This window comes from Sus scrofa, chromosome 11 (genome assembly GCF_000003025.6).
Source record: "Sus scrofa isolate TJ Tabasco breed Duroc chromosome 11, Sscrofa11.1, whole genome shotgun sequence".
Classification (NCBI taxonomy): Eukaryota; Metazoa; Chordata; class Mammalia; order Artiodactyla; family Suidae; genus Sus; species Sus scrofa.
Window position 1 is genome coordinate 1325823 of NC_010453.5, and position 19320 is coordinate 1345142.

The 19320-nt window shown below is 45.4% G+C and overlaps 1 protein-coding gene across 7 annotated transcripts in view; it reads right to left on the reverse strand.

Moving 5' to 3' along the window:
* ZDHHC20 (zinc finger DHHC-type containing 20) overlaps nt 824-19320 on the reverse strand; it is a 79222-nt gene continuing 60725 nt past the window's right edge. For 3 of the 7 annotated variants that reach the window (XR_002336601.1, XR_002336600.1, XM_021065446.1), the window contains 5 exons: nt 15767-15893; nt 10158-10247; nt 8264-8379; nt 7145-7222; nt 2286-5836 (listed from right to left, as the gene is read on the reverse strand). Coding sequence is in view for 4 of the 7 variants with exons in the window: in XM_021065446.1 (XP_020921105.1) it covers nt 7185-7222; nt 8264-8379; nt 10158-10247; nt 15767-15893 (371 nt within the window). In the remaining 3 variants the exon portion in view is untranslated. Of the gene's footprint in view, nt 1319-2285; nt 5837-7142; nt 7223-8263; nt 8380-8720; nt 8766-10157; nt 10248-15766; nt 15894-19320 lie in introns of those variants that run through there. The other 4 variants (XR_002336599.1, XM_021065450.1, XM_021065449.1 and 1 more) reach the window with 4 other exon arrangements.

Here is a 19320-nt window from a genome sequence, read left to right on the forward strand (position 1 = left end):
AGTTTTCTTAAACATTTATGTATTTAAATGTCTTTTTAAAACAAATCTTTTGTCTTTTTAGAGCTGCACACGTGGCATATGGAGGTTCCCAGGCTAGGGGTCAAATCGGAGCTGTAGCCACCGGCCTACACCACAGCCACAGCAAAGCAGGATCCAAGCCGCGTCTGCGACCTACACCACAGCTCATGGCAATGCTGGCTCCTTAACCTACGGAGTGAGGCCAGGGATCAAACCCGAACCCTCATGATTCCTACTTGGATTCATTTCCACTGCACCATGATGGGAACTCCCACTTTTTCTTTGTTTTAATGATTTTCATTTTTTCCATCATAGCCAGGTGACTCGTTTATACTGTTTCTAGTCTTTTGTCGCTTCAAACAAACGGTAACAAATATCTTTACATAGATTGCTCATATTGTGTAAGTAAATCTCTAAAATTTCTAAACGTAGAATCTGATAGGTAAAGAATATGGACATTTAAAGACTAGATACTGTCCTGTCCAAATGCTCTCCAAAGATACTGCACCTTAAATCTATACTTCCACTGAAACGTATGAGACCAACTTTTATTCTCAAGCTTGGGATTTTATAGGCTCTCTACCCAGTTTTCTTTGAAAACTTAAGCAACACAACAGATCACCAATCTAATGGATGTGAAATATCTCTCCCCTGTCCTTTTTTCTTTTGGTATACTAGGGTTGTTTTCTATTTTATTCAAGTCTCGCTGACTTACAATGTTGAGTCAATTTCTGCTGTACAGCAAAATGACCCAGTCGTGTACACACACACACACACACACACACACGCACATGCACGCGTGCACACACACTCCTTTTCTCATATTATCTTCCATCATGTTTTACCCCAAGAGACCGGATACAATTCCCTGTGCTGTACAACAGGACCTCATTGCCTCTCCGTTCTGAATGGAACAGTTTACATCCACCAACCCCAAACTCCCCGCCCATCCCACTCCCTCCGCATCGCTGTTTTCTCAACTTCAGTGTTCCCTGTGCAGGTAGTAGCACCAAAGCAAAGTCCTCGATATGTGTAATCTAATGAGCCGACTTGAAAGTAGTCACATGACTGACTGAGGTACAGAAGGATGCACTCCAGGCAGCAGAGACGGTAACAGCTTGGAGGCCGGGGGCACGTGATGGGCTTGGAGATCCGGGATGAAAGAATTACCTTTTACGTGGAGAACAGCATGCGATGAACTAATGCGGAGAGACAGCACTTACATCCTCTATGTCAGATGGAGGGAAGTGACATGGAGCAGTTAAAAGTCAATGACGTTAGCTTCACAATTCCTAAAAACCTGTTACACAGAAGAGACTACATGTCAGTTCTCATCCCTACAGACTGTGGGCATGTGACCGAAGAACAAGTTAACAGAGACCAGCGTCACTAAACTTTCTCCAGAGAGCTTCCAAGAGCTAGTTTCTGAGAAATGAGAAAACACAACCCAGGGTTCCCGTCATGGCTCAGTGGTAACGAACCCGACCAGTATCCACGAGGACACGGGCTCCATCCCTGGCCTCGCTCAGTGGCTTAAGGGTCAGGTGTTGCTGTGAGTTGTGGTGCAGGCTGCAGACGTGGCTCAGATCCCATGTTGCTGTGGCTGTGGTGGAGGCCGGGAGCTATGGCCCCGATTCGACCCCTAGCCTGAGAACCTCCACATGCTGTGGGTGCAGCCCTAAAAACACAATAAATAAAATAAAATAAAAAACATGGCCAGTGTGATGTCATCAGTTCTACCCTTTGTGTGGTAAATGGCCTTTTGGTGGCCATTTGTAGTAGTTAACCATTTTCCTTACCCCAAACAGGGCTCTGAATTAGGGGGGAAAATAGTTGCTTTATCTTGCAAACGAACTACGAATCATTAACTCTATCTTATGGCCTTCTTGTTTCATTCAGCTGCCTTAAACTATCACAACGTTGTCCCTTTGGAAGGAACACTCAAGACGAAATCTATTATTCAACATCATGACAACCACAGTTCAACAATTTTCACAGTGTTCCAAGGTACTTAGAATCCTAAAGTGACTTCTGAATTGGAAATGCTGTTTAATGAAAGCTGAAATGACACCTTTTTGATAAAGCAAGGTACCCTCTGGCCTAGGTAAACCAGAGCATGGCTGCGCTCAAGGGACACCTGTGCTCACCCAAGATATCAGCCAGATCTCTTTTTCTAACTAAATATGATGTCGCCAGGTTTTCAAGATGACTAAAATAATGGTTAGTCTCTCATGTGGTAAATACAACTTTATAACAACAACAACAAAAACAGTTCAAATACAGGACTTTATTTATTAATCAAGTAAATCACTATTACGATTTTTGAAAAAAAAAAAAAAAACATTTAAAAATGTTCAGCCTTCATGTTAATGTAGGTTAGCCACCCAAACGACAAAGCAAAGGTAACATGAAGTCATGGTCCAGGGTTACACTTAGACAAAAACAAGACTTACTGTGGGACTGGGTAAGTGAAGACAACCAAACTCTTTCAAATTTGTTTATATAAAAACATATTAAAGATCACTTTAAAATAGTGTCCGTCTTTCCTTTAAGAGGCATAGACCCATCTGCAATTGTGTACAAATACAACAGACTCAACTAATACCTTTCAGAAGCTTTTAATACAAATACAATTCCTTACTTCTTTATGCAATGCAACAAAATAATATAAAGTGAAGTCATTAGAAAAATACGAAACTTTCTGAATCTATACGGCATTTTTAATTTAAGCTGGAAAATACAGTTCAGATCATATGAAACACATGAATTTCAGGTTTACACACTAGCTGTATCTTACAGAATATTAGATATGGTCTTTATTTGGGCTGAAGTGCAAAAATAGAATTAATTTCTCAATAATAGATTAGTTAAAAATACTTTCCACTGACAGCGGTACTAGTCCTAGAACAAAATATTAGCAAAACATATTTGTAAGTCATTTGTCTTTTCAGTGCCCCAATTATGCAGATCCTAATACTTAGCCCTTTAATATGCATCTGCTTTAGAGATGACATAGCTGAAAACCTGTAATTTAAACAATCCTACAGTCAAAATCTGCTTTCTAATAGAAATAAAATTCAAGTAAACACTGCCTATTTGATTTAAACTGAACTTAGAGTTAAATTAACTTATGATACACTGGATCATCACCACTAAATATGTATAAGGATTAAAAAAAAAAAATCACCCACATGCAAAGACAAAGCTAAACTCGGTAAGCAGTGAATGTTTAGTGACCACTGAGCTGCAGCTGCTCTTTGGTTTGGCACAGTGACCGTGGTCAGACGCCTCAGGTACTGAACATTCAAGTGAGTCTGTGCCCGGTTGTCTAACCTGTTGTTAATGGCAATGGCAAGACCTGAAATTCAACTCGCTCTTCCTTAGATACCCCTGCCAGCGTTCAAGCCTCTGAAGGAATGAGGACAGTACCAACACATTCGACAGGGCGTCGCCGTGAGCGCTTCTCCCCAGAGCTGACAGCCCTCATCAACACAGCCCACACACCAAAGAGGCGCCGTTCCCCGAGTTCCAGGGAACGTGTGGGTCCCGCCGAGGGGTCATCCACACGTACGAGCAGACTCAGTCGAGGGCTTTTCAGAACCTGGCCAATGCTGGCCACCCGAGAACGAAAGCAAAGGCAGCCAAAGTGAAGGGCTTTAGCTGAAAAGTTAGCAAAAGGTGCTTATGGTAACAATTAAACGAAGAAGAGAAACGAGCAGGTGCTTACGGTGCCGTGAGGAGGATGACGGTGCCGAGCAGAAAGGACTGGAAACAGGAGGACACCGCAAGAGCCCCGCGCAGGTTAAGGGGAAACAAAGTTCGCTCAGTTGTTGATCAGTTACACGCAAATCCTCTGACCCGAATATAGAAAGGTCCCTAAGAAGTGACTTCTGAAGGCAGTCATTTGGCAGTTACGACGCCTTTATGATCTATGCAAACTATCAGCGATGTGATGTTTCTCGGCTGATAAGTGAGACCCGTTAACTCTCACACAGGACCACAGAGTGGACATGAGAGAAGCTGCACGACAGTGTTTCAAACCACATTTTCAAAGCCACCTCATTCCTCTAGTTCAAAGGGAAAAACATTACTTCCTTCAAAAATCTACTGTTAATACGGCCCAGGGAAGCACACAAACCCTGTAAACTGTAAACCTGGATTCGCTGGCTGCAAAAGGTGTGCTACGTTAGGACATCACAGAGCTCTCCCTAGTACATTGTTTGGCATCCAGAAGGAACTCCGAAATGTCTGCCGGATGAATGTACTGTGCAAAATCAGAAACTGCAGAAGGGGGAGTCAGCCAGCGTCCAGTCCGGATCATCCGAGACACCCCCCAACCCCACCTTTCTCTAGCGTTAATGCAACAATTCCTGTCACCTGGATTGGATTTCAAAAGGAAAAAGTGGATACATGTCAAGGCAGAAAGGGATGAGGTTTAAAATCCTGCATTTAAGAGTGGAATCTCTCTCGCAAAAAACTGAAGCTTTGAATGACTACTCGGATGAGAATTGCTTTCTGGAGAGCAGTGTTGTGCTAAACAGTTTTAGCCTAGTTCAAACTGCATTTTAAGTCACTGTTTAAGCTGTTATAAGATTACTACAGAAAGTTTCAAAGCAAACTTCAGTCATGACTCGGATTGCAATGCGAGAGCTGACTCAGCAGCGGGCAGCGCTCTGAAAACGTGTGCGACCTCGAGCTTGGCTGACTCTCTGTCCTGTTCTGGCCACTCCTGCAATCCTGCTGTGTCCAGTATTTCTATAGCACATGTAACCTACGATTCCCTACTGTATTAGGTAACCTTGGAAATTCCACAAAAGAAGTAGTTTTTTTAAGCAAAGAGAAAAAATTTCTTATGCTGCCAAATTTCCTTTAAGCCTTGGGCACACCACCACATGTAGTTTAATTAATGCTCAGATCTAAGCCTTCAATGAGTTATACAAATGTGTCCCATGTTTTAAACGACTATATTAGGTATCTAAACCCTTCTGAGTGTTATTTTATAGCCAACAATTAAAAAATCTTTATTAAAAATGTTGAAAAGTATAAAACGGTAACTATAAATCAGCAATCACCAATTTTTTTTTAAAAGCAATTCTTTTCTTTTTCTTACACAGTACAGGCAACAGTAATTTGATTATTATTATTCCCTTTCAGCCACCATACGGACCTAGCTGTTCACTTAAGACATGCTTGTTTGTTGGTTGGTTTTTGTTTTTTTTTTGTCTTTTTAGGGCTGCACCCATGGCACATGGGGGTCGAATCTGAGCTGTAGCCGCTGGCCTATGCCACGGCCACAGCAACGCCAGATCTGAGCCACGTCTGCGACCTATTCCACAGCTCACGGCAACATCGGATCCTTAACCCACTGATCGAGGCCAAGGATCGAAGCTGCGTCCTCATGGATACTAGTCAGATTCGTTTCCACAGAACCATAACAGCAACTCCAAGACATGTTTTTAGCTTGTGTTTCTGGAGTGAAAATTTATACAGATACTAAGAAACAGCTCTAATAATGTAGCTCAAGTATCCAAAAAATACATATGCCATGGTAATGTGTGACCTGATGTTACAGCAATTCCTAGCGGTAAGTAAGTTAGGTCATGTTTGTGGCCATGAAGTCAGTGCTGAACAAATGGGCTCCTTTAGGGTTAAGGCATCTTCCCGCGCTGAGCAGTGCTTCTGTGGATCCAGCAAAGCTGTACAAAGGGTTCCTTTTTCAAAAAATATATCTTCGGTTATACTTCAATCACTTCATTCCATGGATCATTTTCTTGCACATAAAACTGAAAATATCAGTCGATAATGTTTTTTTATAAACCTATAAAACCAGAAACAATTGAATTATTGATTAAAATGTGATTTTATACTTCTGAAAGTAAGATTTATGCAACAGTTCTTCAGGCTAAGGCAGAAAGCTGCTAACAGGACAAGACAGGAGAGCTCTACTGGAAGCCTACGACCACGCTGCTGACGATAAAGGGGCTTTCTAGACGCTGTGCCCGGATCCCTGAAGCCATCGAGTGCGTTTTAACGGCAGCAGGCGCTTACACGGCTCCCTTCCGTGGGCCTGGACACACTCTGAGGAGACGCTAGAGGATGTCGGTGGGAATCTCAGCAAAGACCTTCCACCACGAGCCTCAGCCGCTTCTCCGTCTACGGGGAGAGGACGCGCAGAGCCCGGGCCGGGCGCCCCGAGGACGGCTCCTGCCCGGCGGGACCCCACCCGGCGGGTTCCGATGCTCTCTGGGTCTGAGGCTCTGGCGGTCCCCGGGACTCGGGCTCCAGGTCCTTGGAAGGGGACTGAGTGCTAAGACAAACACCTCGCAAGGGAACAGACGTGCCCCGGCTGACACAAAGGATGAGCAAGGAGAAACGGAGGGAATACGGGTGTGTCGTCTTAAGCTGCTAGGTTTGCGGTAACTTGTCAGGTAGCAACAGAAGCAAGAAGCACCACACAGAGGTTTTCAAGCTCCAACAGCTGCGTGTGGCGCTGCCGGGCCACTGAGCTTAGCTGCCCACACACAGGCAGTCGGCTGTCCTCTTGGTTCTAAGCGTCAGGAGAGAGTCCGCTGCATCTCTGTGGTTCAGTGTGGGTACCAAGCGCTCGCTCTCTGGTTCCACTGGTCCAGCGGAAAGTCTCCTCCCCTTCAATGAACCTCCTCTGGCTACTGTCTCTGGGCACACAGACTGGGCACCGCCGATCCGGGCATGTGGCTGCCGTAAGCTGCTCCTCTGCTGTATCTTTTACCAAGTAAATAACATCAACGAACTTCTTAAGGCTTTTTTCAGTCTGACTCTCTCTTCTCTGCATCGGACTTCTTCAGTCGTGGGCAAAGGCCACCCTTTTCCCTCAAACTAATAAATAAGGTACCATGTGCTGAAAAGGTGAGCTGTCCATGTATCAATCCTAAAGGACTTTTATTATTTTCTTCATTAACCCATCAATAAATAGTCACTAAGACTGTGCTAGGAATGGTAAGAATATGGGATTTATGTAGATCTCTCCAGAACTACCTGATTTTGCTGATATAATAGAGTAAAAAAAAAGACTGAGCTACAAGCTGTTTTGAGATGACATGCAAACAAACGGCACTTGTTTGAAGAAATTACCTTTATACTGTCTTACCTTGGTCTTAGTCAATTGGTTAGTTATGAACAAGTGGTACTCAATTTTCTACGGCCACTGTAACATGATTATTTGTCCCTGCAAGCACATAATTATATATGACATGACAAAAAACAAGTATCAGTTTTCTGGCTAAACGGTCAAATTGACGATTACAGTAAACGCAAGTGTTATGTAAACACTAAATGGCCTTCTGCTGCCACCAGAAGAAAGGGAAGCCGAGCTAAGGGCTGAAAGCTGGTTTTGTGCTTCTCTTTTCGAAAAATTCCACAGGCTCTCAAAAACGTTCAGCAGCAAGAATTTAACGTGCACGAAACCAGTCTTTCCTGGATCTTATACTGAGACTCCAACGACCTGAACGAAGGTCGTAATGACACTAATTGAAGAGAACTGAACTGCTGCTGAAAAGCCAAAATGGTGACACTTCAGAAATTCTGACAGCAAGTTTCCAAGTCGTAGGGTATTTCCCTGCGTTAGTGCAAATCGATCTGAGTGTCCAAACCCCCTTCCCACAGCACAAGAAGGATGTTCTTACTATAAGCGATAAGAACCACGGATAGGCTGTGGGCTGTAGACGCTATAAGGGGTCAGACTACACTAGAAACCCAGGTCTGACCAAAGCCCACGTCCATCGTGTCACCTGTTGTCCCTACATCCGTAATTCAGGAACTGGTCAAGAGGCATCACGAAAAGGTTAAAGTATGTCCAGTGCCCTCTTTTTAGACTAAGACAAACAGCCAAAGAGCAGAAGGCCTTTCAACATTATTTTTCAAATATGCAGAAGCTATGACCCTGAAGAATAACCTTGTTGAAGCATCATTCACAGCATGACGCCCAAGAGCGTCGCTGCCTCTGCGGGAACACGGCTGGGGAACAGCAGCAGAAACCACCGTGAACAGAGCAGAACGAGACACAGAAGCCGCTGCTAACCTTCCCCCGCACCTCTGCCTCCATGAGAGTGGCCAGGAAACACGAACTCCCCGCATCCAAGGCGTTTCATTAAAAAGTCCCACCCATTTTGGTATTTGAAATACCACATTACGGTTTTTCCGCATTTATTAGATCCGATGACTTTCATTTTAACCAGACGAAGCCATGTTCTCAGATGACAAGAATTACCTGGTCTGACCACGCCTTCTTCAGCTCCATCTTCCAGCCACTGAGATTCACTGTCCAACAAGCGGTTTTTTGATTCGCTAAGCGGCTTGATAGGAAAGGGTTGATTTGAGCCAATACTGAAAAGAGGAGCAGGTAACTTAGTAAATAGTTTAATGCCCAATGGAAAGATAATTAATAAGCAGCAAATTAGTATTCCTTCTAAGTATGTGAGGGCAACTCAGGAGGTCTCAGCGCTCTGAAAAAACTCCATCTTCAAAAGAAAAATATGCCCCCAACCCCCCTGTAAATGACTCTCTAGACCCAAGAGTCTCTACTCAGCACTGCCAATGAAAACAATTAGGCAAAAGGAAAAGAAGTCCAGAGGCCAGTCTGAAACACACTCAACGTGTTAATCAAGAGCCGTAAGGTAGCACAGGACAGGTGAGGTCTACGTCTGTGGCCAGGACAAAAAAATTACCTGTCATTTCCCAAGTTTTCTGCTTTCTACCTCTGCAGTATAGATCTAAGGGGAAAAAATGATTTAGTGATTCAGCGGAGACTTATTTTCTAGCTCAGAGACCCAGGGAAGGAGGGAAGGAGCAGCACAAGGAGCAGGAAAGGGATCTACTTGGGGCCCGACGCTGCACCAGGGGCTCCGGGATGTGAGCAGGCCGAGGCCCCAAGGCCTCAGGGTCTGGGTTCTAAGGCCTATGTGCTTCTGAAAGTAACCCACCACCTAGGAATTCTTAATCCCGCCTCCCTATAATTTAGTTCTGGAATAAATACATTTCAAGGGTTTCACTTTGGCAGAAGCATCTACCTTCTTTCACATTTCATTTAAAGTGAACTATTTCTCTGAGTTCCTGCTGTAGCTCAGTGGTTAACAAAATCTGACTAGCATCCATAAGGACGCAGGTTCGATCCCTGGCCTCACTCAGTGGGTTAAGAATCTGGCATTGCTGTGGCTGTGGTGTGGCTGGCAGCTGTACTTCCGATTTGACCCCTAGCCTGGGAACCTCCATATGCTGCAGGTGCGGCCCTAAAAAGCAAAAAATAAAAATAAAATAAAATAAATAAAACGAACAATTTCTCTGAGTTTATAAGTCAGTTTGCTTGCCATACAAACACTGAGAAAATATCCTCTAAGATGAATGAATAAGAAGATTTTGTATTTTTATTTCTGAATTCTCATTACCATTATTGTCACACGTGCAGTAAAAATCTATTTACCAAAATAAAATGGTGAGGAGTTCCCGTTGTGGCTCAGTGGTTAACGGATCTGACTAGGAACCAAGAGGTTGTGGGTTTGATCCCTGGCCTTGCTCAGTGGGTTACGGATCCGGCGTTGCCGTGACCTGTGGTGTAGGTCGCAGACGAGGCTCGGATCCCGTGTTGCTGTGGCTGTGGTGTAGGCCGGCAGCTGCAGCTCTGATCAGACCCCTAGCCTGGGAACCTCCATCTACCTGGGAGCAGCCCTAGAAAAGGCAATAAGACCAAAAAATATATAAAAAGAAAAAAAAATGATGAACACAATGACTAACTTCTTTGAAAAAATATAACTGATACAAACCAACATAATCAAACCTTACAAGAGTCTTGGTTTCTGGGAAGACGCGGCATAGGATGGGTGGCCTGCTTCCTACTCTGTCGGGACACCTTCGTGACCTGGGGCTGTCCTGGATCACTACTAACCGCAACGTTTAATCCCTTTACCCCCCCCAAAGCGTTCCGCTCTGACCGATTAGAAACACGGTGGTCCTCAGCTCGCTCAGCGAATGCAGACACCGACCCTCTGGGAAAACTCAACAGAACTTTACTTACGCTGGCTCGCTGCATCACCCTGCAATCCTCTCTGCAACACACACACACTTCGCTTTATAATGAATTCTGACAAACTTAATGACAAGAAACACACCTTCTGCCACTTTCACTTTGGTTTGAAACGGAAGCTTGTTCTGGATCTGTCCCCACAAGGCGAGTCGGAAAACTGCAGCCATCCCCCTGACTGAGGAATGAAGAATATCAATTTAATCATGTTAATTCAAAGTGGTCAAATTTAACACGTATCTTTCAGAGGCACGGTATAAAGAAATTATCAAAATTTGTCACTTCAGAGACTAATTCCTAAGACCCCTAATTTAGAGGGTCATTAGACTCCACTGAGGAAACAGTCTTTCTTTTATAATTTACACATAGTTTAAAACACTATCTTCCATAATTATTAAAACTATTATCTGTTAAGGCTACGACACCTCAAACATCCATGTTCGAATATTTGGGTAATTGACCTGCTTACCACAATCACTTCGGATGTCATGGAGTCTCAGGCTGAAATGTAAGATGTAAATTCCACACATTTATTCATTCAACAATATTCATTAAACAAATACTTCCTGGAAGCCTAAGATGTTCTGGGGGCCATTTCAGGTGGTAAGCTATGTCGGAGAACAGAATAAAAAGGAAACCTCTGCCCTGAAGAAGTCCACAACCCACGCGGCCAGCCACGCCTCTCTCGCACGTTCTTTTCTTCCAAGGGCTGAACCCGCAGCAGACGGAAGTTCCCGGCTAAGGGCTCAATCTGGAGCTACAGCTGCGCCAGATCCTTAACCCACTGAGCGAGGCCAGGGATGGAACCCACAGCTTCACGGACTAGGCTGGGTCTGTAACGGGCACTCCCCACGTTCCAAAATCATCAAAACTGAGCACCGCCGGGAACTGCACTTGTAGCCAAGGCGGATTAACTGGTAAGCTCGACCTCCTGTCGAACAGTACGTACAACAGCTGTTTTCAAAACAGGCAGCACAGAGTGTGGTGTCTGAATAAAGCAACGCCACACAAGGAGGCGCAGCGTCTGCTGAACTTGAGCACCAGGAGGGGGCACGAAATGAGCAGAGCAAGGTGGTGCTCTGTCACTGGGTTTCGGGAACTCAAGGAGGCCTGCCTATCAGACAGAACTGGGGAAGAGGGACACGCAGAGGAGGGGCTACGGGGACCTGCCCAGGGTTTTACCTGAGTCTCGTGATGCATACTAAGCTGCGCATGTGAGCTCACGAAAAGAGCACCTGGAGAGGGTAAGCTGAACAGACCAGAGCCTGCACAGCCCCGAAAGTCATTCAAACCGGACTGCCAGCCAAGAGCCATCCCAGTGAACAGCTGGATCCCCCGAGGCCCCAGCAGGCTCTCGCCTTTGCTGTAGGATTCGATTTGCCCCCAGAGAAAATGCAGCTTTACCCTCAGCCTAACGAGGCTTCAAACAAGCCTCAGGAAATGCAAGTAACCTAATGGGCTGTCGAAACAAAACTCAGCGTGTTCTAAAGGGAGAGAATAACATTTACTCAGAATTCAAAATGCCCACCATCTGATCAAAAATCACTAGCATAAAAAATAGCAGGAAAATGTGACACAACTAAGAAGGAAAAAATGTCAACAGAAAAGATTTAGAAATGACCATGAAAACCTGAAACAAAGACTTTAAAATAGTGATTACAGGGTTATAGGGATTCACACTGTGGTGCAACAAGATCCGCCAATACCTGGGCGCGCGAGGAAACAGGTTTGATCCCTGGCCCGGGACAGTGGGTTAACGATCAGGCGTTGCCCCAGCTGTGGCTCAGGTTGCAACAGTGGCTTGGTCTGATACCTGATACGGTAACTCCATATGTGGCAGGGTGACCAGAAGATGAAAATACTGAAAAGCAGGGACCATAAATATGTCCATGAATTAACGGGAAAAAGTGGATATATGATATCTGAAATGAAAAATTCACTGGATGAGCTTAACACTAGACATCACAGAGGAAGAGACCAGTGAACTTACAGACGTAACAACAGAAACCATCCAACGTGAGGTCACGAGAGAAAAGATGGGGGGTGGGAGGGACAAGAGCAATGACTGTGGGTCACGACCACATCTAAGAGAAAAGCCAGTGGGGTGGGCACAGGAAGAGGGGAGCAGACAGAAAAACAACTGAAAATTACTTGGATTTGACCGAAGTATAAATTCATAGATCCAAAGAGCCGAATGAACTCCAAGGAGGATGAACACAAGGAAAACCACACTGAGGAGCATCATCAAACTACTTAAAACCAGTGATAAAGATCAAACCCTAAAACATCAAGAGGGGCAAAAAGACAGTAATTTAAAGGCACACCTTGTTTTACTGTGTTTCATTTTACTGTGCTTCACAGATACTGTCGTTTTTAAAAATTAAAAGTTTGAGGCAATCCTGCATTGAGCAAGTCTTCTACTGGTGTCATTTCCCCAACAGCATTCGCACATTTCATGTCTCTGTGTCACATGTGCATAATTCCCGAAATATATATATATTTTTTTTTTGTTTTACTTTTAAGGGCTGCACCCTGTGGCACATGGAAGTTCCCAGGCTAGGGGTCGAATAGGAACTACAGTTGCCGGCCAACACCACTTGGGATCTGAGCTGCATCTGCGACCTACACCACAGCTCATGGCAATGCTGGGTTCTTAACCCACTGAGTGAGGCCAGGGATCAAACCTGTATCCTCATGGATCCTAGTTGGGCTTGCTACCACTCAGCCACAAAGGGAACTTCCTCAAACTAATAACTTCTCATTATTGGTACTTTTTTTTTTTTTTTTTTGTCTTTTTTGCCTTTTCTAGGGTTGCACCTATGGCATATGGAGGTTCCCAGGCCAGGGGTCGAATTGGAGCTGTAGCTGCTGGCCTACACCACAGCCACAGCAACACCAGATCTGAGCCACGTATTCGACCTACACCACAGCTCATGGCAACACCAGATCCTTAGCCCACTGAGCAAGGCCAGGGATTGAACCTGTAATCTCACGGTTCCTAGTTGGATTCGTTAACCACTGAGCCACAACAGGAACTCCTGTTTTTTATTTTTTATTATTTTTCTTCTTTTTAGGGCCCCATATACAGCATATGGAGGTTCCCAGGCTACAGTGGCTGAATCAGAGCCACAGCCACAGCAACTCCAGATCTGGGCCACAACCACAACCCATGCCACAGCTTACAGCAATACCAGATCCTTAACCCACTGAGTGAGGCCAGGAATCGAGCCCGCATCCTCATGAATACTAGTTGAGTTCTTACTGCTGAGCCACAATGGGGAACTCCTGTATGTTGTTTTTTATAATGGTACTGAAAACTTAACAGTTTACAGGTAATGTAAATGTAATTTTTATATGTGCAGGGAAACAAAATTGTGTGACTCATGTTATGGTGTTATTTGCTTTATTGCGGTCATCTGGAACAGAACCCGCAACATCTCTGAGGTCTGCTGACAAACAGTGGGATAAACGTAAGAGAGGGGAACTTCCCCTGTGGCCTAGCAGGTTAAGGACCCGGCACTGCCAAAGCTGCAGCACAGATCACAACCGTGGCACAGATTTGATCCCTGTAATCTCATGGTTCCTAGTTGGATTCGTTAACCACTGAGCCACAATGGGAACTCCAGGCTCTGTGCTTTTTATACTCTCTGCAGCCCCTCCCCACATTGTGGCAGGACCTGAAGCTGCATGTCTGCGACTCCGCCTGAGGCCTGCCCGGCTCCCTGACGGGCTGCTGCCCTTCTGTCCAGTCTTTGCTGTGTCTGCCATGGGTCGAACCCGTTGCTGTATCTTCAGGTGCAGGAGTCTCTCCTGTGCCCTTCACCCACTGTCTCTTATACTGAGGTTTCTCCATTCTGACTGGTTGGAACACAGAATGTTGTTCTTTAAGGTTGTTTTTTCTAAACAGAACGTTCAGTGTTGTCAGTGGGTTCTTGTGTGTGTTTGTTTCTCTTCCTAAAAGGTATTCCAGTGTCTTCTGGGTTGTGTTGTCTGTGACAAGAAATAGCCTCCTGACTTTTCTTTCTTACTGTTTTTTCCTTGCTGCACCCATGCCATGTCTCATTTTTAACCTGCGGAGCCACAACAGGACCCCCAAGAATAGATCTTAAAAATTCTCCTCAGCGGAGTTCCTGTCGTGGCGCAGTGGTTAACGAATCCGACTAGGAACCATGAAGTTGCGGGTTCGGTCCCTGCCCCTGCTCAGTGGGTTAAGGATCTGGCGTTGCCGTGAGCTGTGGTGTAGGTCACAGACAGGGCTCAGATCCCGTGTTGCTGTGGCTCTGGCGTAGGCCTGTGGCTACGGCTCTGATTTGACCCCTAGCCTGGGAACCTCCATAAGCCCCGGAAGTGGCCCTAGAAAAGGCAAAAAGACAAAAAAAAAAAACCCCAAAAACAAAACAAAACAGAAAAGCAGCCAGAGAAAAAAGAGATAGGACAGAAAGAGTAAAAACGATAATAAACTACCCATCAGGAATAATGCAAGCAACATCCATAATTCCATACCAAGCAAGAGTGTCACTCAGAAATTAAGGAAAATATGTCATTTTCAGACAAAATAATAAACAATACAGTTAAGTAATAAGGAAAACCCCCACAACACTTACAAATTTGATACGTGAATTTCACATATTTTTTTCCTTTTCTATAGTAACTTTTGGTATATAGATGGCTTAGGATGGCTGAGAATTTGAGAGAAAAGTAAAATCATGAATCATCTTCAGCATATATTCTCATTTAAATTTGAGGTAAAAACTGCATTAATAGCTAGTTCTTCTTTTGACTTAAGACACAAGAGACCACATAACCTGAACTGGAAATCTTTGAAGCTACGGCCAATCTGCAACTGTGGTTTGGATTCAACCCCTGGCCCAGGAACTTCCATATGCTGTAGGTGCGGCCATTAAAAAAATTCTTACAGGAGTTCCCGTCGTGGCGCAGTGGTTAACGAATCCGACTAGGAACCTTGAGGTTGTCGGTTCGGTCCCTGACCTTGCTCAGTGGGTTAACAATCCGGCGTTGCCGTGAGCTGTGGTGTAGGTTGCAGATGCGGCTCAGATCCAGCGTTGCTGTGGCTCTGGCGTAGGCCAGTGACTACAGCTCCGATTCGACCCCTAGCCCGGGAACCTCCATATGCCGCAGGAATGGCGCAAAGAAATAGCAAAAAGACAAAAAAAAAAAAAAAAAAAAAAAAAAAAAGAAAGAAAGAAAAAGACAAAATACCATATGATATCACTTATACATGGAATCTAAAATATGACACCAAAAAAAAAAAATTCTTACAATTCTTTACTTCAAACAGCTTATTTTCATTTAGAAGGAAAAAGAGAAATTTGTATTTTCTATGAACCATCTTTTTTCTCCCTCATCCCCATTCAAATATATGCCCAAACTCTCTTTCTACCCCTATAAAACACGAAAAATAAAATACCACACGAGATGTTCTGAGCTTCCCCAGTCTTAAGGCTCATAACCATGTCATCATGTACCACATTCTCTGAACCCAAGACATTCAACCAGAGCGACAGACCAGCACAGATTCCACACTTTCATTTTTACTTAGGCTGCACCCACAGCAAACGAACTCCCGGGTCACAGATGGAACCTGTGCCCTAGCAGCGCCCCAAGCCCCACGGTGACAAAGCTGGGTCCTTAAACCGCTGATGCCATCATTTCTGAGGCGTGCATTTTATAAATTACCTTGAAAATACTGGTAGTAGCCAATATTTCTTTTCATCACCAAAGACTTGTCTCCAATTTTTACTGCATCCAAGAGAGAAGCCATTTCCATCAGGTCCATATGAAAATGTGGGAGCACGGAACGATTCTGTCACATATACATTAAAGAAGAGGTAATTAATCTGTTTGAAAATTATAGAAAGGAAGGAAAGTATTACTTTTCTTGCTTTATATCTTTGATATCAAAAGTTATAAATATAGGAATTCCTGTTGTGGCGCAGTGGTTAACAAACTAGACCAGGAACCATGAGGCTGCAGGTTCGATCCTTGGCCTTGCTCATTGAGTTAAGGATTCAGGGTTGCTGTGGGCAGTGGTGTAGATTGTAGACATGGCTTGGATCCCGCGTTGCTGTGGCTGTGGTGTAGGCCAGCGGCCACAGCTCCGATTCGACCCCTAGCCTGGGAGCCTTCATATGCTGCAGGCGTGGCCCTAGAAAAGACAAAAAAAAAAAAAGAAGAGTTATAAATATAAAATAAATACTATATTTGTAACATTTAAAAAATGAATTTCTGAAACTTATTTGGGGAAAAAAATATAACCTCTGAATGTTTCATCATCCCTATAAAATGAGAATGTCAAAATAATTATGCAGTATTATGGAAAATCTACAAGTATGTTCAATATACCTTACTCTGCCTTTTTTTTTTTTTTTTTTTTTTTAAGACATCCTGTCTCTTGCAATTTCACTCATCCGTTATTTATGAACACCCGACTGTGTGCCTTATGGCACAGGACCAGGTTTTGGGATCCGAAGATAAGTTAGATGAAATTCTGACCACAGAAGCCACAGTCTAACAAAGCCTAACAAAATTACGATGGGACAGAGACACATGGGGGGTGGGTGGGGGAGGAAGGTGAGATATGAGGAGGTGATGCTTGAGCAGCAGGGTCAACCACGAACAACAGGTGAGGCAGCTGATGGTGATCAGAGCCCCTCCTCCAGCCTGGTTGTGCAGGATGTACAGCGGGGCTGGAGAAAGAGCTCGTTTCACATGAAAAGACTTTTTCCTCTGTATTTACGAACAGAATGCATTTTAGCCTGTTTTATAAGCTCAGGATAAGACGCTAGGGAGAGACTGATTGGAAAAGGCTGATGACGTAAGAAAGAAAAAACTGACAGAAGAAAATTCTGGAAGAAACGGGCAGCCTTTAGAAAGGTCCTTAAGAGTCACCACAGACACCAGGAAAGAAGTCAGGAGGGGGGCAGCGATGGATCCAGAAGCAGAAATGTCTGGGTGAGGTTACAAAGGTGGGAGGCTAAGAACTTCCTGTGACGACTTCTCATTTCTCCACGGAGGGTTCACAGAACAGGTGAGGAGTAAGGAGACTCATCGGAGTCTGGACAGCAGCACGGCTGTGGCTTACAAGGCGGCAAACCTCACCAGAAACACTCGACACTACTGCCAAGGGAGGTGAGGGCCTCAGTGACGTCTGAGACTTTGCACCTGCAGCTGTGACCGCCTCTGTGGGCGTGAGACGGCCGTGACGGCTCTCTCCAGCCCCATCACACAGGCAGGTAAGACGGGCGGTCATGGACTGGCCAGCGGACGGCGGGAGGAAGCCTGGGGGCAGGTGCAGGGCGGGTGCTGCTGGGAGCAGCTTGGTCATTTATCACAGGGTCTAGAACGGGAAAGGGGGAGAAGTGAAACAAGAAGGAAAAGAAACACTTGGGGGGCTGAGCCCCAAGGAGCAGTAACCCGAGGCAGGGTGCTCGGGAGAGCTGAACGGGTAAAGGCTGTGGGCAGAGACTACAGGACACGGGCCTCCTCCGTTCCAAGGGACAAAAAGGTTCGCGGCTCAGTCACAGGAAGAGCAGCTATCGGGATCAGAGCCTGGCGTGTCTGGGCCACAGCAGCAGTCTGACTGTGTGAGCTCTTAGAGGTGACGAATGATTCAAGGTGTCGGGGGGGGGGGGGCTGTGTGGGGGCAGATGTGATCCCAGCAGCACAGCCTCTGGGGGGGGCGGGGGGCTGTCACCAGGGCATGGGAGGTGCGCCCGGGAGGGAGTGCTGTCGGGGAAGACTTTGCTGCTCATCAATTCAGTGCTTTGCAGTCAGCTTTTCTTTTCAAAAAAATACAACAGAAAATATTAGAGCACACCGGACGCAGGTGACATTACCGATGCTTTAAAAAAATCCTGCTTGTTTTATTTACATAATTTCATAGATATGTGTGCACGCACTAGGTCATGAGATAAAATGATGCATTTCTTACTGTAGTCACTGGCAAGAAAGTCTGAAAGAGACTGTTTTTAGGAGACCCCTGTGTTTCCCGGAGAGCGCTCATCTCTCAGACAGCTACAGGGTTTGCGGGAAGCAGGCGAAGCAGCTGAGGACCGGGGCCCACTCAATGCTCAGGCCACCTGTGGTCAGTGCTGAACAGAAGAAACCTCCCTCTCGCTGCTGAGCTGCTGGGCCGTCCTAGGAGCTGGACTGCGGGTGCCTCCTGCCCCTCTGCTTAAAGGCCAGGGGATGAGAGGGTACACTCCTGACGTGAGGAAGCGGCTCCGTGGGGAAAGGACGAGGACGTGAGAACCGCCCGAGAGCAGACACCGCAGAGGGCAACGGGGCACTGGCGCTTACCCGGAAGTCCCTCCCATGGCATGGGACTCAGGAGGACACAAGATCTAAACGATCCAAACACAGCAGTAGCTAAGAGTCTCCTGAAACAGCTGCCTCCTTCCCAGGGACACAGGCCCCGCCACCTCTCCTGGAGGATGCAAGGCTGTGGATGGCAGGCCCTGATGACAGCACTGCCACCTGCCAGCTGGGGCAGGTGCGTGTCAGGGGCCTGTCTCTTGACTCACGTGGCTCACTGAACCCGTCCCTGTATTTTCTCTTTAAAAAAAGGGCCAAAAGGGGACATGAGTGCTAATATTAGTGACACCACACAGACGTTTCACTGTCACTGACACAGGCTGGAAAGAACTGAGCCTCAGCTGGTCAGCTGTGTACCTGATCGTGGCGGGGGTGGGGGGAGAAAAGGGGATTAGCTAAAAAAGAAGCTGTAATTAAGGACTTAAACTATTTTTTGTAATGTGAGAACAGGCTTCCTTATAACATGTAAATCTCCTATGTATCTTTCATTGATTTTTTTTAAAAAGACATTATAAATGTAGGGAATAGCGTTTATTAAAACATAAAATATAGGAGTTCCCGTCATTGCACAGTGGTTAAAGAATCTGACTAGGAACCATGAGGTCGCGGGTTCGATCCCTGGCCTTGCTCAGCGGGTTAAGGATCCAGCGTTGCCGTGAGCTGTGGTGTAGGTTGTAGACGAGGCTCGGATCCCGCATTGCTGTGGCTCTGGTGTAGGCTGGCGGCAACAGCTCCGATCGGAGCTTAGCCTGGGAACCTCCATATGCCACAGGAAGCGGCCCTTAGAAAAAGCAAAAAGACAGAAAATAAAATAAAATAAAATAAAATATAGTTAGTTCTGTACTTTTACATACAACACACTACTTCTATTTTATTTTTTTTGTCTTTTTGCCATTTCTTGGGCCGCTCCCACGGCA